Genomic DNA, 17,782 nt, shown 5'->3' with positions numbered 1-17,782 from the left:
GGGCAGGGATATACTGTAGTGTGTAGGGCAGGGATATACTGTAGTGTGTAGGGCAGGTCTATACTGTAGTGTGTAGGGCAGGGATATACTGTAGTGTGTAGGGCAGGGATATACTGTAGTGTGTAGGGCAGGGATATACTGTAGTGTGTAGGGCAGGGATATACTGTAGTGTGTAGGGCAGGTCTATACTGTAGTGTGTAGGGCAGGGATATACTGTAGTGTGTAGGGCAGGGATATACTGTAGTGTGTAGGGCAGGGATATACTGTAGTGTGTAGCGCAGGGATATACTGTAGTGTGTAGCGCAGGGATATACTGTAGTGTGTAGCGCAGGGATATACTGTAGTGTGTAGTGCAGGCCTATACTGTAGTGCGTAGCGCAGGCCTATACTGTAGTGCGTAGGGCAGGCCTATACTGTAGTGCGTAGGGCAGGCCTATACTGTAGTGTGTAGTATACCGTAGTGTGTAGTGCAGGCCTATACTGTAGTGTGTAGCGCAGGCCTATACTGTAGTGTGTAGTATACCGTAGTGTGTAGTGCAGGCCTATACTGTAGTGTGTAGGGCAGGCCTATACTGTAGTGCGTAGGGCAGGCCTATACTGTAGTGCGTAGGGCAGGCCTATACTGTAGTGTGTAGTGCAGGCCTATACTGTAGTGTGTAGCGCAGGCCTATACTGTAGTGTGTAGTATACCGTAGTGTGTAGTGCAGGCCTATACTGTAGTGTGTAGGGCAGGCCTATACTGTAGTGTGTAGGGCAGGCCTATACCGTAGTGTGTAGGGCAGGCCTATACCGTAGTGTGTAGGGCAGGCCTATACTGTAGTGTGTAGCGCAGGCCTATACTGTAGTGCGTAGGGCAGGCCTATACTGTAGTGCGTAGCGCAGGCCTATACTGTAGTGCGTAGCGCAGGCCTATAATGTAGTGCGTAGGGCAGGCCTATACTGTAGTGCGTAGGGCAGGCCTATACTGTAGTGTGTAGGGCAGCAGGGATATACTGTAGTGCGTAGGGCAGCAGGGATATACTGTAGTGTGTAGGGCAGGGATATACTGTAGTGTGTAGGGCAGCAGGGATATACTGTAGTGTGTAGGGCAGCAGGGATATACTGTAGTGCGTAGGGCAGCAGGGATATACTGTAGTGTGTAGGGCAGGGATATACTGTAGTGTGTAGGGCAGCAGGGATATACTGTAGTGTGTAGGGCAGCAGGGATATACTGTAGTGCGTAGGGCAGCAGGGATATACTGTAGTGTGTAGGGCAGGGATATACTGTAGTGTGTAGGGCAGCAGGGATATACTGTAGTGTGTAGGGCAGCAGGGATATACTGTAGTGTGTAGGGCAGCAGGGATATACTGTAGTGTGTAGGGCAGCAGGGATATACTGTAGTGTGTAGGGCAGCAGGGATATACTGTAGTGTGTAGGGCAGCAGGGATATACTGTAGTGTGTAGTATACCGTAGTGTGTAGTGCAGGCCTATACTGTAGTGTGTAGTATACCGTAGTGTGTAGTGCAGGGATATACTGTAGTGTGTAGTGCAGGGATATACTGTAGTGTGTAGTGCAGGGATATACTGTAGTGTGTAGTGCAGGGATATACTGTAGTGTGTAGTGCAGGGATATACTGTAGTGTGTAGTGCAGGGATATACTGTAGTGCGTAGGGCAGGCCTATACTGTAGTGTGTAGTATACCGTAGTGTGTAGGGCAGGGATATACTGTAGTGTGTAGTGCAGGGATATACTGTATTGTGTAGTGCAGGCCTATACTGTAGTGTGTAGTGCAGGGATATACTGTAGTGTGTAGTGCAGGGATATACTGTAGTGTGTAGTGCAGGGATATACTGTAGTGTAGGGATATACTGTAGTGTGTAGCGCAGGCCTATACTGTAGTGTGTAGCGCAGACCTATACTGTAGTGTGTAGCGCAGACCTATACTGTAGTGTGTAGCGCAGACCTATACTGTAGTGTGTAGCGCGATCCTTGCACATATAATAATGCAGCAGGCAGAATCACGCCTTGTAACACACAGCATCGGATAATCTGCGGGACCACCGGCCGGCTAAGAGACCTATAGGGTAACACAACCGGCCGCTGCGAGAAAGAGTCCAGGAAATCTCAGTCAGCCGAAAAACATCCTGGCCTCTTCCCTCCCCCCAAGTGCGGCGACATGCCTCCTTTTCAGGAAACAGAGGCTCCTGCCGCCCCCTTCCACCCACAAATGGCAGCGGTCTGTCAATCACTGATAGTCTGCTGCCAATCTGCGTGCGATCACATGGGCAGTACAGGTCAGGAATCAGCAGTGCGCGGTGAATAAGGGGCTTAGAGCAGATTCAGCATGGATCCGTGTACTAAAGCGTACGCAGACGGCTGATTGTTGCGTACTGTGCATTTTACTCATTGCGAACGTACTGCGATCACGGAGACCACAGAGAGCCATTGCAGAGCGATTGACAGGCCGTGAGCGTTTTCGGGGTGGTGACAAGGGGGTGGTCGGAGGAACGCAGGCGTACCTGACCGTTTGAGCGCCGTTACGTGGGCATGCATAAATTAGCCACTGCGACGGCAGACAGCGTGAGTACTCACTGCGTGCAGGAAGGTTAGCGATCTTCAAGTAAGGTCAGCGCTGCTGTAATTGTGCTTAAGGGGCAGATGGTACCGACATTTGCATATACCTCTGTGTACAAAGTCACAGCTGCGTACCATTAGCGCCCACCACTGACATCAGGCCCATAGTCACCCAGTGTAATCTCTATCCACCACCTGACCACTGTACTGCCACCATCCAATCATCATACACCGAGGCCTGATCATCTGGTCCTAGTGCTGCCGCCATCCAATCAACATACACCGAGGCCTGATCAGCTGGCCCTAGTGCTGCCGCCATCCAATCACCATACACCGAGGCCTGATCATCTGGTCCTAGTGCTGCGGCCATCCAATCACCATACACCGAGGCCTGATCAGCTGGTCCTAGTGCTGCGGCCATCCAATCACCATACACCGAGGCCTGATCAGCTGGTCCTAGTGCTGCCTCCATCCAATCACCATACACCGAGGCCTGATCATCTGGTCCTAGTGCTGCCACCATCCAATCACCATACACCGAGGCCTGATCAGCTGGTCCTAGTGCTGCCTCCATCCAATCACCATACACCGAGGCCTGATCAGCTGGTCCTAGTGCTGCGGCCATCCAATCACCATACACCGAGGCCTGATCAGCTGGTCCTAGTGCTGCGGCCATCCAATCACCATACACCGAGGCCTGATCAGCTGGTCCTAGTGCTGCGGCCATCCAATCACCATACACCGAGGCCTGATCAGCTGGTCCTAGTGCTGCCTCCATCCAATCCAATCACCATACACCAAGGCCTGATCAGCTGGCCCTAGTGCTGCCGCCATCCAATCACCATACACCGAGGCCTGATCAGCTGGTCCTAGTGCTGCAGCCATCCAATCACCATACACCGAGGCCTGATCAGCTGGTCCTAGTGCTACCTCCATCCAATCACCATACACCGAGGCCTGATCAGCTGGTCCTAGTGCTGCCGCCATCCAATCACCATACACCGAGGCCTGATCAGCTGGTCCTAGTGCTGCCGCCATCCAATCATCATACAACGATGCTTGATCAGCTGGCCTTAGTGCTGCCGCCATCCAATCACCATACACCGAGGCCTGATCAGCTGGTCCTAGTGCTGCAGCCATCCAATCACCATACACCGAGGCCTGATCAGCTGGTCCTAGTACTGCCTCCATCCAATCACCATACACCGAGGCCTGATCAGCTGGTCCTAGTGCTGCCTCCATCCAATCACCATACACCGAGGCCTGATCAGCTGGTCCTAGTGCTGCCTCCATCCAATCACCATACACCGAGGCCTGATCAGCTGGTCCTAGTGCTGCCGCCATCCAATCACCATACACCGAGGCCTGGTCAGCTGGCCCTAGTGCTGTTGCCATCCAATCACCATACACCGAGGCCTGATCAGCTGGCCCTAGTGCTGTTGCCATCCAATCACCATACACCGAGGCCTGATCAGCTGGCCCTAGTGCTGTTGCCATCCAATCACCATACACCGAGGCCTGATCAGCTGGTCCTAGTGCTGCGGCCATCCAATCACCATACACCGAGGCCTGAATGGAACAGTTTGTAGTGTTTCATCTGCATTACAGATCATGGGCTTGATTCACTACAGATCGCAATTCTGCATACGCACACACAGTTCAGCTGCGATCGCAATGCAAACTCAGCACAACATAAGGACGCCCACTTTACCATACACACATCCGGAATACTTAGCAGAATAGCGAAACCATCGGTACCCATACGCACACTTGCACAAGTCCTGACCTTACACGCATGCTATTATGAGACCTCGGGCTACGCATGGCCACGCACGCTATGAGACCTCGGGCTACGTATGGCCACGCAGTAAATAGTTTATGCACGCCCCTGCAATGACCCCCCCCCCGGTCACCACCCACAAATGGCACTTCCTGTCAATCACTCTGTGTTGGGTCTGCGTAGCCTCTGTGATCGCAGTCCCGATCGCAGCGGCTGGTTCGCGCATGTGCAGAATGCAACAGTCGGCCGACTGCGTCCGTATTAGCAACTGCGATCCTTGCTGAATGAGGCCCATACTCGTTACTAAAGAGGGTAGATTCCTACCCGACTCTCGGCGCTAATGTTGTTAATACAAAATTGTCAATTGGGATCAGCTGCAACTGCTAGGAGTATACTGTAAACTCCCACTTGGATACTAATGGAACAACATGGGCAATGCGCTGTGATCACGTCTGACTATGATGAGAGTGTGTTGATACACAATGTAATACACAATGTAATACACAATGGATGAATGAAAAGAGAAAAATATTTTACTTCTAAAAATGAAATCCATACATCACACACACAATACATTGAACGTATTACATGAAACATAAAAATATAGATGGATCGAACTAGTGAATTGCAAAAGTGTAAATGGGTTAAAAATTGCATCAATATATAAGATTGAATCAGAAAATGAATCCTGTTGAGTGAGAAAAATTGATACAGTGGAATGTAACAGATCAGATCAATTGTATCATTTCCATGGATTAGAATTGATACTGTCTCAGTTCTTTTTCACACTGTTTAGTATTACTGCCTTCTCACACCTGGAATAGATGTGGGTTATCCATATATATAAACTTTGGTTAAAAAAATATTTTGCTGGCGTCCCAGCATATATTTGTTGTGTTTGTGATAGCCGATTGGAGTGAAGTGACTCCTATTGTAAAATGAATATTCCTGTATAGGATATGTCCATCTGCACAGTGGAGAAAAAGCAGCAGACAAAAGGTTGTCTTTCTCTCCGTGTGTGTGGGGAGAGAAAGTGTGTCTTACCGCTCACCGGATAGATGCAACAGCGCTCTCCCAAATCAATGCAGTCTCTGTGGGGAGATAATGGTCAGCATACCGTGGTATCGGTAACTCCGTTGGTGGCGGCTGTTCAATCAGCTCCAAAATCCCGCTGACAGAGTAAGTGTGGCAGTGTTCTCCCGGGTAAATATGATCGCTGTAGGGAGCTGGATGGTGATGCTCCGTGAAACTGATTTCTCCGCTGCCTGTGCGGTCAGCTCGAAAATTCTCCAAGGTGCAGGTACAGGTGTGTGATAAGCAGTGGAAGGATTGAACGACAATGACGTCGGGACGGGATTTTGGAGCTGATTGAGCAGCCGCCACCAACGGAGTTACCGATACCACGGTATGCTGACCATTATCTCCCCACAGAGACTGCATTGATTTGGGAGAGCGCTGTTGCATCTATCCGGTGAGCGGTAAGACACACTTTCTCTCCCCACACACACGGAGAGAAAGACAACCTTTTGTCTGCTGCTTTTTCTCCACTGTGCAGATGGACATATCCTATACAGGAATATTCATTTTACAATAGGAGTCACTTCACTCCAATCGGCTATCACAAACACAACAAATATATGCTGGGACGCCAGCAAAATATTTTTTTAACCAAAGTTTATATATATGGATAACCCACATCTATTCCAGGTGTGAGAAGGCAGTAATACTAAACAGTGTGAAAAAGAACTGAGACAGTATCAATTCTAATCCATGGAAATGATACAATTGATCTGATCTGTTACATTCCACTGTATCAATTTTTCTCACTCAACAGGATTCATTTTCTGATTCAATCTTATATATTGATGCAATTTTTAACCCATTTACACTTTTGCAATTCACTAGTTCGATCCATCTATATTTTTATGTTTCATGTAATACGTTCAATGTATTGTGTGTGTGATGTATGGATTTCATTTTTAGAAGTAAAATATTTTTCTCTTTTCATTCATCCATTGTGTATTACATTGTGTATTACATTGTGTATCAACACACTCTCATCATAGTCAGACGTGATTACAGCGCATTGCCCATGTTGTTCCATACTCGTTACTACACTTTCGCTGCTTCATGCTCCGATGCTTTCTCCACCTGCAGGTACGGGTTCCCATGCAGACGGCGCCCGTGGAGAGGACATTTAGAGTATACCGGCCTTGCTAACACGATTCATTCAGATAGTAGTGTTGTTGATGCCCCATAGGAGTACGCTGGGGTTGGGTATGAGGAACGTGTTCAGTACCTGTGGGAGGATCTCGTGCGCCAGTTCCAATGCTCGCTTGTAAGCTGAGTCCCCAGCCTCATTTTGTGGAACAGCGTCATTCACCAGCCCGATTCTATACGCCTGTGTCCCCTCAATCTGCCGGCCCGAAAAGATAAGTTCTTTAGCTAAACCAATTCCTACCAGGCGTGGGAGCCGCTGGGAGCCTCCTGTAATGGAAGGAGCTCAGGGTAACGCATAGCGTACGGGTGTATAGCGTACGGGTGTGTACGTTTGGCGGAATGCCACACTCACCTGCTCCTGGGAGTAACCCTCTTGTAGTTTCAACGAGTCCCATCTTGGCTGAAGATGCTGCAACATAGAAGACATATTTTCTAAGGCGTCCCATAATGAATTATCTCCGAGTATAAAATCATGTCTGATGGTTACATACCTGCAACACGGAGATCACATGCCAGGGCTAGTTCCAGGCCGCCCCCCAGGGCATATCCGTCTATTGCAGCAATGGTGGGCATTGGTAGGGCCGCTGGGAAGAGGCGAACGCAACATACTGAATATCTACAATTATTTTATAGATAACAGGCTCAGCTGGGTCTATAAGACGCGTAACGCTAAAGAGACAATCTGCCAAACGTAGCCCCCGAAGTGATGCCACCGCCCACACCAACAAGCCCCAGCGTAAACCAAAGCGATTTTGACACTAATGCCAAGCGCCAAACTGGGCCTCATCTAGCTCTGGACGGTTTTCGTGTTGCCTCCTCCACGCCATGGTCACTTGTAACCACTCCCACCATTATCACTGGCTCCTCCCATTCCTAAACCCCTGCAATATGAGCCCTATACACTATCCAACCAGAACGCAGAGACATGTAATTAACATACACCCACTATACGCTGAGAACGGCATCTTACAGGGAAACGCCAGGCGCTTCTCCAAGCATTATTTATTACAGGCCGAAGGGCGGCCTGAGCTCATACTGAGACTCTTACTGCAAGAAGTCTACAGATTCCTCCTATAGAGTAAGAATCACCGGCTCCATAACAGAAACGCTGCTCCGCTCTCTGCCGGCCTGGCCTGGCGCACTCACCAATCTCACTCATTAGCTTCCGCAGACCCTGGACAAAGAGAGACGCCTCAGAATTCTCCATCTTGGCTCGCTCCTTGAGGTCTGCGCCTGTGAGTGACAGGAGGGATGGTGGAAGCATTGGGTCTCATGTATAAGGACAGACTTAGCACCTGGACGCACTGCGCTGTGTCACTGCATTAGTTTTGCGTGCAGGGTACGTGCGGCTTGCACTGGGTGCAGCACAGATACTGGGCAGATTTATTCCAACACCGAGTTTAGTTCAGATGTGTCCCCTCCCAACCCCCACAGCAATTTACCATCATCTGACCCTCAGTGCAACAAGCTGGGTCACCTCCTAATTGTAACTGGGGGTCCACAACGTACTAAGTCAGGCAACAGATGTGTCCCCTCCCAACCCCACAGCAATTTACCATCATCTGACCCTCAGTGCAACAAGCTGGGTCACCTCCTAATTGTAACTGGGGGTCCACAACGTACTAAGTCAGGCAACAGATGTGTCCCCTCCCAACCCCACAGCAATTTACCATCATCTGACCTCACCCTCAGTGCAACAAGCTGGGTCACCTTCTAATTGTAACTGGGGGTCCACAACGTACTAAGTCAGGCAACAGATGTGAGCAACCCAGGGCCCAGCAGCCATTGGAGAACGGTTCCCAGCGTGGCCTACCCGTGAGGGGCTCACAGGGCATTCTGGGAGTTGTAGTTATACAGCAGCTGCAGAGCCTCTGGCTGCTATGTACAGATAAGAAATGCCTGGGCTGACGTTTAGTGACACAATGAGGGCACAGGGCAGGAGGTGTGATACTCACAAGGTCGTCTTCATTGCAGCAATAAACAGAAGTATAGAGTGACAGTGATTAGCCTGCTGACGGCACAGATCTCATACATGTACAAGTCACTACGTGGAGGCCGGCCAGGCGGCACAGGACATACATTGGTTACTGGTAGCAACGCATGAGCCTTACCTGCACAGAACACGCCAGGGACGGCACTCCTGACCACCACCACTCGGACGCTGGCGTCATGGCGAAGACTGTCTACAGAGTGAAAAAACTAGAACCGAATTTGTAATAAGTGTGAATGGCAAATCACTAGTAAGCTGAACAAACCTGAACATGTAAAATAAATATATTAATATAATAAATACTATATATAGCATATTAAATGCATTCTCATGTATTACAACAGTTCTTACATCAGGCTAGTGTCAGGACTGTGACTATCTCAGTACGTAAAGATAAACTACATTTGTCAAAGTTCCATTGTGGTTGTTGGAGGATCTATCCTGGTTACTGGCGTTCTCCACATAGAGGGGATAGAGAGTTAAAGTGATCTGTTTCCCAGGTGTCAGGTTGTGGGATTCCTAGATTGCTCATTATTTCAAACCTGATTCCATTTGGGTCACGTTCTGAACGTCCTATGGATCACAGACCCATAGTATAAAGCCTGTTACTAACTGTGTCTCAGTGTCTGTGCAACGTTACTTTCAGGTCTTTCTTGGACTCCTGCCAGATCCCTGCTGTGCCTGTGGTTTGCCGTGGACTTTGCTATATCTCTGACCATGTTCTGGTTAAACTTCTGATACTGGTTACCAGCCGCACTACAGAGCTCAGCATTGCCATTGCCTAAGTATTGTTATTCTGCTCCATTGCTGTGGTTGCATCCCCCGCTGGATTATTTACTCTGCCTGTTGTCTTCTACTTCCGTGGACATTGAACTCACCTTTACTACAGTTGTCAACTGCACCGTTAGTTATCGTCACCGGACCCTTCGTGCATCGCGGGGCTCAACCCCGCTCCGGATCCCCGTCACGTCGCAGGGCTCAACCCCACTCCGGACCCTCACTACATCACGGGGCTCAACCCCGCTCCAGATCCTCGTCACGTTGCAGGGCTCAATCCTGCTCCGGACCTTCACCGCATCACAGGGCTCAACCCTGTCCCGGATCTTCACTACATTGCAGGGCTTAACCCTGTTCCGGATTTTCATCACGCTACAGGTCTCATCCCTAGTAAGGTCCATTATACCATCCTGAGGTCTTGCCTCATATTGGACTCGGGGTTCCCTACCACATTTGTATCAGAGACTTTATTTACATATGGGGACTTACTCCTATATTGATTACTGCATATCTGAACTTCTGTGTTGTTGAGACTTTATGTGTAACGTTGCTATAATATTCTGCCTGTGAATAAATTCTATTTTTATTCCGTGTTACTGAGATTTCATGAAAAGGTCATTCCTAAAACCACCTCAGTGTATAGTGCCCAGTAGGCCTGACTCCCTCCAGGAGTCTCAAGTGTCAGCAGCCGTGACAGCTAGTGGAGGAATATCAGCCATAATGTGAGTACACGATTCGGCCCTACGCCCTCTCTAACCTCCCTGACTCACTGTAATAGAGGGTGGTTCCAGCGCCTCCTGTAACCTAACATTGTAGCACCTTGTATTGGGATTATTGATCTGTACGATGGAAGCTGGTCATCTGTTTCCCCCCGCAGATCCATATCAACCTGGAGTGACTCAAAGACATCCAGATCCACGTTACTTTCTGTAACCACCGTAGGACCACGGTGAGAATTGTGTCCAACGCTCATCACTCAGCAATATATGGGGAATGTATTTCAACTTTTCCAAAAAATTAAAAAAAAAGTCTCAGCGGTATTATACGATATTGCTATTTTTTTTAATTTTATTACATATCTACAAATACATGGAGATCACTATCAAATAAAAACTCGGAATAGATCACAGAAAGGCTGGAACCACCCTTTATCTCTAACGGTGTGCGGAGGGGCATTGTTGAGAAACTCCTACTGTTCCAAGCTGCACGTCTGGATCTACTATTGGATCCAACAGGGAAATTGACGCCAGCCTTGCGCATCCATATTATAGGAGCAAGTTATCCTAATGGCTAGAGCCATGATTTATCCAGACCTCAAGTGTGGCCCCTGGGTCAGTCTTTGCTAGGCATGCAGTATGTTCTAAACCTATGTGCGGCCCCTGGGTCTGTCTTTGCTAGGCATGCAATATGTTCTAAACTGTGTGGCCCCTGGGTCGGTCTTTGCTAGGCATGCAATATGTTCTAAACTGTGTGGCCCCTGGGTCAGTCTTTGCTAGGCATGCAGTATGTTCTAAACTATGTGTGGCCCCTGGGTCTGTCTTTGCTAGGCATGCAATATGTTCTAAACTGTGTGGCCCCTGGGTCTGTCTTTGCTAGGCATGCAATATGTTCTAAACTATGTGTGGCCCCTGGGTCTGTCTTTGCTAGGCATGCAATATGTTCTAAACTATGTGTGGCCCCTGGGTCTGTCTTTGCTAGGCATGCAATATGTTCTAAACTACGTCTCTAGGGGTCACAGAACATTGGGACAAAGTTATTCAGATCCCAGCTAGAGACAAAGTCCTACATCAAGGTGGGAAAAGTTAATAATTTGAAGTCCAACTTGTTGACAAACAATTAAAGTTCTAGGTTAAAGTTGTGATACATACATTACAGTTCTGATACATACATTACAGTTGTGTGATACATAAGGTTAAAGTTGTGTGACAGCAGATTACAGGAAGTAAAGTGTCTTTGTGTCTTCACCTCGTTAACAAACAATTTCCCAAACGAGTTCCGAGCACGAGGTCTGCACATGACAATCTCCGCAATACCTGAAACAAAAGAAAATTGCGCTATGATTTCAGTTCGGGTTGTACTACAAATCCCAGGATAAGCTTGCTCACATTCAGGAGCTTCTGCACCTACTGTATCTACTTTTTAAGAAAATAATTTTTATACATCGGTGAAGATTCAGCGTCGCAATTCTCAACACTGCGCTGTACAATGTACATTTCTCATAGATGACCAGAAATAGGACAATACACCACTAAAACGCGTCTAACAGGTGGCACGCTATATTGTCTATTTATAAGATGCCACAAAGCCCTAGGACAGAGTAACAAGTTATAAATCATATATACACACTGATTACATGCAAAGGCGACAGGAAGGTGCCGACATGAGACAGAAGGTAGAGAGGGGACACAGGGCCTCATTCACCAAGGAACGCAGTTCCTCTTACGCACGCAATCAGTCAATTGTTGCATCCTGCGCATGCATTGTACTGCGTAAACTAGCAATTGCGATGGGGGGAGGGGAATCAGGCAAACCCAGTATGTTTCCAAGCCGTTCCAGGGACGTGCATAAATTATCTACTGCGTGGCCGTAAGCAGCCATAGCCCTGATAGCGTGCGTGGTGGTTACCAACTTCTGAGTAAGGTCAGGTCCTGTGCGTATGGGTCCGATGTTACTGATTGTTTCTCTATGTTCCCCTAGTATACGGATGTGAATAAGGTCAGGGCCTGTGCGTATGGGTCCGATGTTACCGATTGTTTCTCTATGTTCCCCTAGTATACGGATGTGAGTAAGGGGAAGTGTGCATATGGTCCGATGTTACCGATCGTTTCTCTATGTTCCCCTAGTATACGGATATAAGCAAGAGGAAGTGTGCGTATGGTCCGATGTTACCAATTGTTTCTCTATGTTCCCCTAGTATACAGATGTGAGTAAGGGGAAGTGTGCTTATGGGTCCGATGTTACCGATTGTTTCTCTATGTTCCCCTAGTATACAGATATAAGCAAGAGGAAGTGTGCGTATGGTCAGATGTTACCGATTGTTTCTCTAGGTTTCCCCCGTAAACGGATGTGAGTAAGGGGAAGTGTGCGTCCTTATGTCAGGCTGCGATCGCAATGTGAATGCAAACATTTACATTTCACCGCTATTAGCAACTTTGTTGCGTGTGTATAAGCAGAGTTGTGATCCGTAGTGAATCAGGAACACTGTTCACAAGAGCTTACAATCTAGAGAGTGAACAGACAAATGTTGTTGCTAGAAATGCTGGCGGAGACTATACTGGTAGCACACAGTGGATTTATGCGCTCTGCAGAGATGGATGGCGAGAGGGAAGGGGAGCAGCAGCTGACCGGGCGAGTTATCGGAGTGCGGGTGAGAGGGAAGGGGAGCAGCAGCTGACCGGGCGAGTTATCGGAGTGAGGGTGAGAGGGAAGGGGAGCAGCAGCTGACCGGGCGAGTTATCGGAGTGAGGGTGAGAGGGAAGGGGAGCAGCAGTTGACCGGGCGAGTTATCGGAGTGAGGGTGAGAGGGAAGGGCGCAGCAGCTGATTGGGCGAGTTATCGGAGTGAGGGTGAGAGGGAAGGGGAGCAGCAGCTGATCGGGCGAGTTATCGGAGTGAGGGTGAGAGGGAAGGGGAGCAGCAGCTGATCGGGCGAGTTATCGGAGTGAGGGTGAGAGGAAGGGGAGCAGCAGCTGATCGGGCGAGTTATCGGAGTGAGGGAGAGAGGGAAGGGGAGCAGCAGCTGATCGGGCGAGTTAGCGGAGTGAGGGTGAGAGGGAAGGGGAGCAGCAGCTGATCGGGCGAGTTAGCGGAGTGAGGGAGAGAAAGAAGACCGGTACACTGAGGAATCACACACACACAGCGAAGGAAAAAAAGTGACCAAGAACAGAAACCCATAGAAGCCAGGTTAGTCAGTGTGGGTACCCTGTGGACACTATGGACTTCGAAGAAAGTGTTAGCAAGGGAAAGTTTTACCATAACTCTCCTTTTCTTCTTCCGGGTCCATAGGGCTCCACAGGGAGACAATTTGGATGTCCCAAAGCAGTTCAAGGGCAGGGAGGCTCCTGAGCTGAGAGGAGAACCCGGCGCTCGCAGGAAACATCCTGAAGGGCAAATGTATCAAAGGCATAGAAACTAAGAAAGGTGTGGATAGAAGACCACGTGGCCACCTTGCATAGATGTCCGGCAGATGCGACAGAGTGAGTAGAATGAGCAGATACTTTAGCCAGCACAGTCTTCGTGTAAGCCTGTGAGATAGTCATGCAAAGCCATCTGGCCAGAGTCCATTTGTTAGCTGGCCATCCCTTCTTATGGAATCCATATAGGATGAAGAGGGAATCCGATTTCCTGATGGAACTAGTACGGTCCACGTAGATCTCCAGAGCACGGACCACATCCAAAGAGGCCTCACCTGCCGAGAGGTCTGGTGATTGAAAGGCCGGAGCCACAATTTCCTCATTGAGGTGGAAACGAGAGACCACCTTGGGAAGGAAGCCAGATTGCGTTCGAAGAACAGCCCTCTCTGGATGAAAGATTAGAAATGGGGAGCGACAGGAAAGCATCCCTAAATCCAATATCCTATGGGAAGATGCTATAGCAAGAAGAAACAGTCTTCGCAGTGAGTCATTTGACATCTACTGAATCCAGGGGATCGAAAGGAGGTTCCTGAAATACGTGGAGAACCACTGACAAATCCCATGGAGCCACAGGAGGGACAAAGGGAGGTTGTATACGTAGAACACCTTGCAGGAAGGTGTGACCATCGGTAGGGGAGCAATTCTGCGCTGGAACCAGATGGACAGAGCAGAGATGTGCACCTTCAGAGAGGCTAGGCAGAGTCAGAGATCCAATCCAGCTTGAAGAAAGCAAGGATTCTTCAAACTCTAAAAACCTGAGGGTCATAGTTTCTAGTAGCACACCACTGGAAATATGTATGCCAAACCCGGTGATAATTTCTGGCAGAAGCCGGTTTACGTGCCCCAAACATGGTCTGGACCACAGAGCTGGAAAAACTGGTCTCAAGAGCAAAGTCGTTAAAGACAGATGGGCCAGATCCGAATGTAGACAGCGACTCCGAGACATCAGGTCTGGTCGTAGAGGAAGTTGGAGAGGAACGTCTATGGAGAGACTTTGAAGATCGGAGTACCAATGACATCTGGGCCAAGACTGTGCCCCCTTCCTGCTTGAACTTCCGATGAACTCGAGGCAGAAGAGAGACTGGAAGAAAGAGGTATGCCAAATGGAAAGTCCACTTCACCGATAATAAGTCCACGAAGGCTGCGTCGGGGTCCCTTGTCCTGGCCCCGTACATTGGAAGCTTGTGTCATGAGGCCCACTTCCGGTAGACTCTGCACTGAGGTAGAAATGTCTACTCATGGGGGAGGCAAAGGATTCACAGGGAGTACCTGCTGTGGCCATCCCATAGGGGGAGCTACCTCCGGGACCACTAGGTCAACCACAGTTATTGCCAACACATGTTAAATGGAAGCCCGGGGGGTCCTGAGGAGAGGATGCCGGGGCTGAGGGGCCAGGTACCGTATAACAAGATGCACATAGACCATCCTGAATGAGAACCTCTGAAGCCAAGCCTGCTAAACAGGACTTGTAAGACACCAGAGTGGGAGTTGCAGGCTGCTTGTAATTATTGCCATTGCCAGACACAGCTGTAAGGATAATTGTAGCACACGATCTGGCACAGTGCAGTGAGCAACCCAGATATACTGTATGTACAATATGGCACAGTGCAGTGAGCAACCCAGATATATGTACAATATGGCAAAGTGCAGTGAGCAACCCAGATATATGTACAATATGGCAAAGTGTAGTGCGCAAAACAGATATACAGTATGTGATATAGTGCTGTATAACCTGGCCCCTGGGAGAGGTATACAGGGATACTGGACCCAGCTTTCCTGGAGACCTGATGCAGAAAATGTCTGGTGTGAGTCTCAGAAGGGACGGACGGTGAGGGAGGAGCAGCTCAGGGGAGGCAAGCGGGCGGTGGAATGGCGAGCCGGGTGAGGGGTCGCAAGGAGAGGACCTTCTCCCCTATGCGCCTTTTCCTCCTAGGCCGGGTCCCTGGCCTAATCTGCGCCAGTATTGTAATGCCCTGGTGGTCTAGTGGAGTCCCGGACGAACCGGTGTCCACATCAGCGCCTCCAGTCTGTCACCTGAGACCAGAGGCAAGACTGCGCATAGACGCGGGTCCCCGCAAGCGGGAATCCGCCTTACCTGTTCCCTTCAGTCCCGGCTGCAGTCTGGGTAGCCCTGCTAGCTAGGTCCCCCCGGACCCCCGCCGAGAGTACCTAGCCGTGGGCTGGTGTCGCAGCGCCGCGGAGGGGTGATGGAGCAGCAGTGCAGACGACCAGAGGACTCTCTAGCGCTGCTGCTCTGTAGTAACATAAATGAAAATAAAAGTAAAATAAAAGTAAAATAAAGGTAAAATAAAGGTAAAATAAAAGTAAAATAAAGGTAAAATAAAGGTAAAATAAAGGTAAAGCTTGTGCTGCGTAATAGCGGCCCCAACGTCTAACGGTGACCCAGCTCCTGCCGGACACCAACGAAACTGAGTTGCCCTCAGGCTGTGGGCGGGGTACAGGGGGAAGGACCGGAGCATCCTGGGATAGAAAAGCTTTGCTGTTGGTGTCCAGTCCTCCAAGTCCCACCTACAGCCCAATGTCTCCCTGTGGAGCCCTATGGACCCTGAAGAAATATAAGAGGTATATAGGAGATATATTTCCTAGCTATATACCAGTTATGTAAGAGATATATGAGAGGTATGTAGAAGATATAAAACAGGTAAAGTGAAGCGTTGTGAATACTTTCCGGATGCACTCTATATAGAAGATATAGAACAGGTACAGGAGGTATATAGGATATATGAGAGGTATATAGAAGATATAGAACATATAGGTATAGGAGCTATATACTGTAGCTAGGAAATAGAACAGGTATATAGGAGGTATACAGTATGAGAGATATAAGGGTGATGATAGCCATACACTAGTACGACCAGCAGAAGATAAGCTTCATCTTACGATTTCCCTTGATCTCCCTGACAGTCCCGTCCGCAATATTGACACACGATGTCCATACGATCCATGATGCATTGCACCGGTCTTTAATAAAATAAACACAGACGCAGGGATGATGGTTCAGTGAGAGCAGTTTGTGCATCTGTGAACCCCTCTCCCCCCAAAGAGCAGCCAGTCCCAGGCTTTTAGTGACCGAGTGCCGATTGTGCAACATACGGGGGACAAATGACGTAGGGGTCCCCCATATGTAAGCACAACCAGCACCGGGCTAGTCAGAGCCAGCCCTGATTGCCAAAATACGGGGGGACAAATGACGTATTCTGTGCAACCAGCACTGGGCTCTGAGCCGGTCCTAGTTATGGAAATACAGGGGGAAAAAAAACTGCGTAGGGTCCCCCTATATTATCCAGAACTGGAGTTTTTCTAGTGTGGGGGGGGCTAATGCCACAGCCAGGGGAGCCCTTTCCAGCCGAAACATTAACCCTGACCCCTAGTCAGCCCAGGACGGGGATCCCTGGGGAGCTGGGGACCACCCCCAATAAAGGGGTCCCCTTGTCGAGGGCACACCAGGCCTAGGCGTATAGCCCGGGGCCATTCCCGGCACCCCTGGAACAATCGATGCACCGCATGCGCAAATACACGTCACGCTCGGCATACGATAACGAGATGATGGGCCGCACATCTGATCATATGATATACACGGCACGCTCGGCATACGATAACGATAGGTATGATGGCCCGCACACCTGATCATACGATATACACAGCACGCTCGGCATACGATAACGATAGATATGATGGGCCGCACATCTGATCATAAGATACGTTTAGGAGCTGCAGCAGCATCGCATCGTATCCTACCTAATACAACTACACGATTTCCATACTATTCATCGTACGATGCGTCGCACAGAAGGGCAATCAGCCTGAAATCATACTGCTAGTGTATGGCCAGCATATAGCAGCATGAGCTGAGGCACAGGAGGGCAGAGGAATGATATAGCAGTACTAGTGTATGGCCAGCATATAGCAGACTGAGCTGAGGCACAGGAGGGCAGAGGAATGTTATAGCAGTACTAGTGTATGGCCAGCATATAGCAGCCTGAGCTGAGGCACAGGGGGGCAGAGAAATGATATAGTAGTACTAGTGTATGGCCAGCATATAGCAGCCTGAGCTCTGGCACAGGAGGGCAGAGGAATGATATAGTAGTACTAGTGTATGGCCAGCATATAGCAGACTGAGCTCTGGCACAGGAGGGCAGAGGAATGATATAGTAGTACTAGTGTATGGCCAGCATATAGCAGACTGAGCTGAGGCACAGGAGGGCAGAGAAATGATATAGTAGTACTAGTATATGGCCAGCATATAGCAGCCTGAGCAGAGGCACAGGGGGGCAGAGAAATGATATAGTAGTACTAGTATATGGCC

At 49.2% G+C, this 17,782-nt stretch overlaps 1 protein-coding gene across 1 annotated transcript in view; it reads right to left on the bottom strand.

The window, feature by feature from the left end:
• The window catches only part of ECHDC2 (enoyl-CoA hydratase domain containing 2), a 26,380-nt gene extending 15,029 nt beyond the window's left edge, over positions 1 to 11,351 (bottom strand). The window contains exons 1-6 of the mRNA XM_088458511.1: positions 11,289 to 11,351; positions 8,668 to 8,755; positions 7,703 to 7,789; positions 7,048 to 7,140; positions 6,909 to 6,965; positions 6,636 to 6,823 (exon numbers count right to left, since the gene is read on the bottom strand). Of these exons, the coding sequence (XP_088314637.1) occupies positions 6,636 to 6,823; positions 6,909 to 6,965; positions 7,048 to 7,140; positions 7,703 to 7,789; positions 8,668 to 8,755; positions 11,289 to 11,339 (564 nt within the window). The 5' untranslated portion in view covers positions 11,340 to 11,351. The remainder of the gene's footprint in view (positions 1 to 6,635; positions 6,824 to 6,908; positions 6,966 to 7,047; positions 7,141 to 7,702; positions 7,790 to 8,667; positions 8,756 to 11,288) is intronic.
• Positions 11,352 to 17,782: the final 6,431 nt, after the last annotated feature.

Source organism: Taudactylus pleione, unplaced genomic scaffold (assembly GCF_031769625.1).
Source record: "Taudactylus pleione unplaced genomic scaffold, aTauple2 ptg000840l, whole genome shotgun sequence".
Lineage (NCBI taxonomy): Eukaryota > Metazoa > Chordata > Amphibia > Anura > Myobatrachidae > Taudactylus > Taudactylus pleione.
This window is presented reverse-complemented; position numbering and strand designations above follow the sequence as displayed.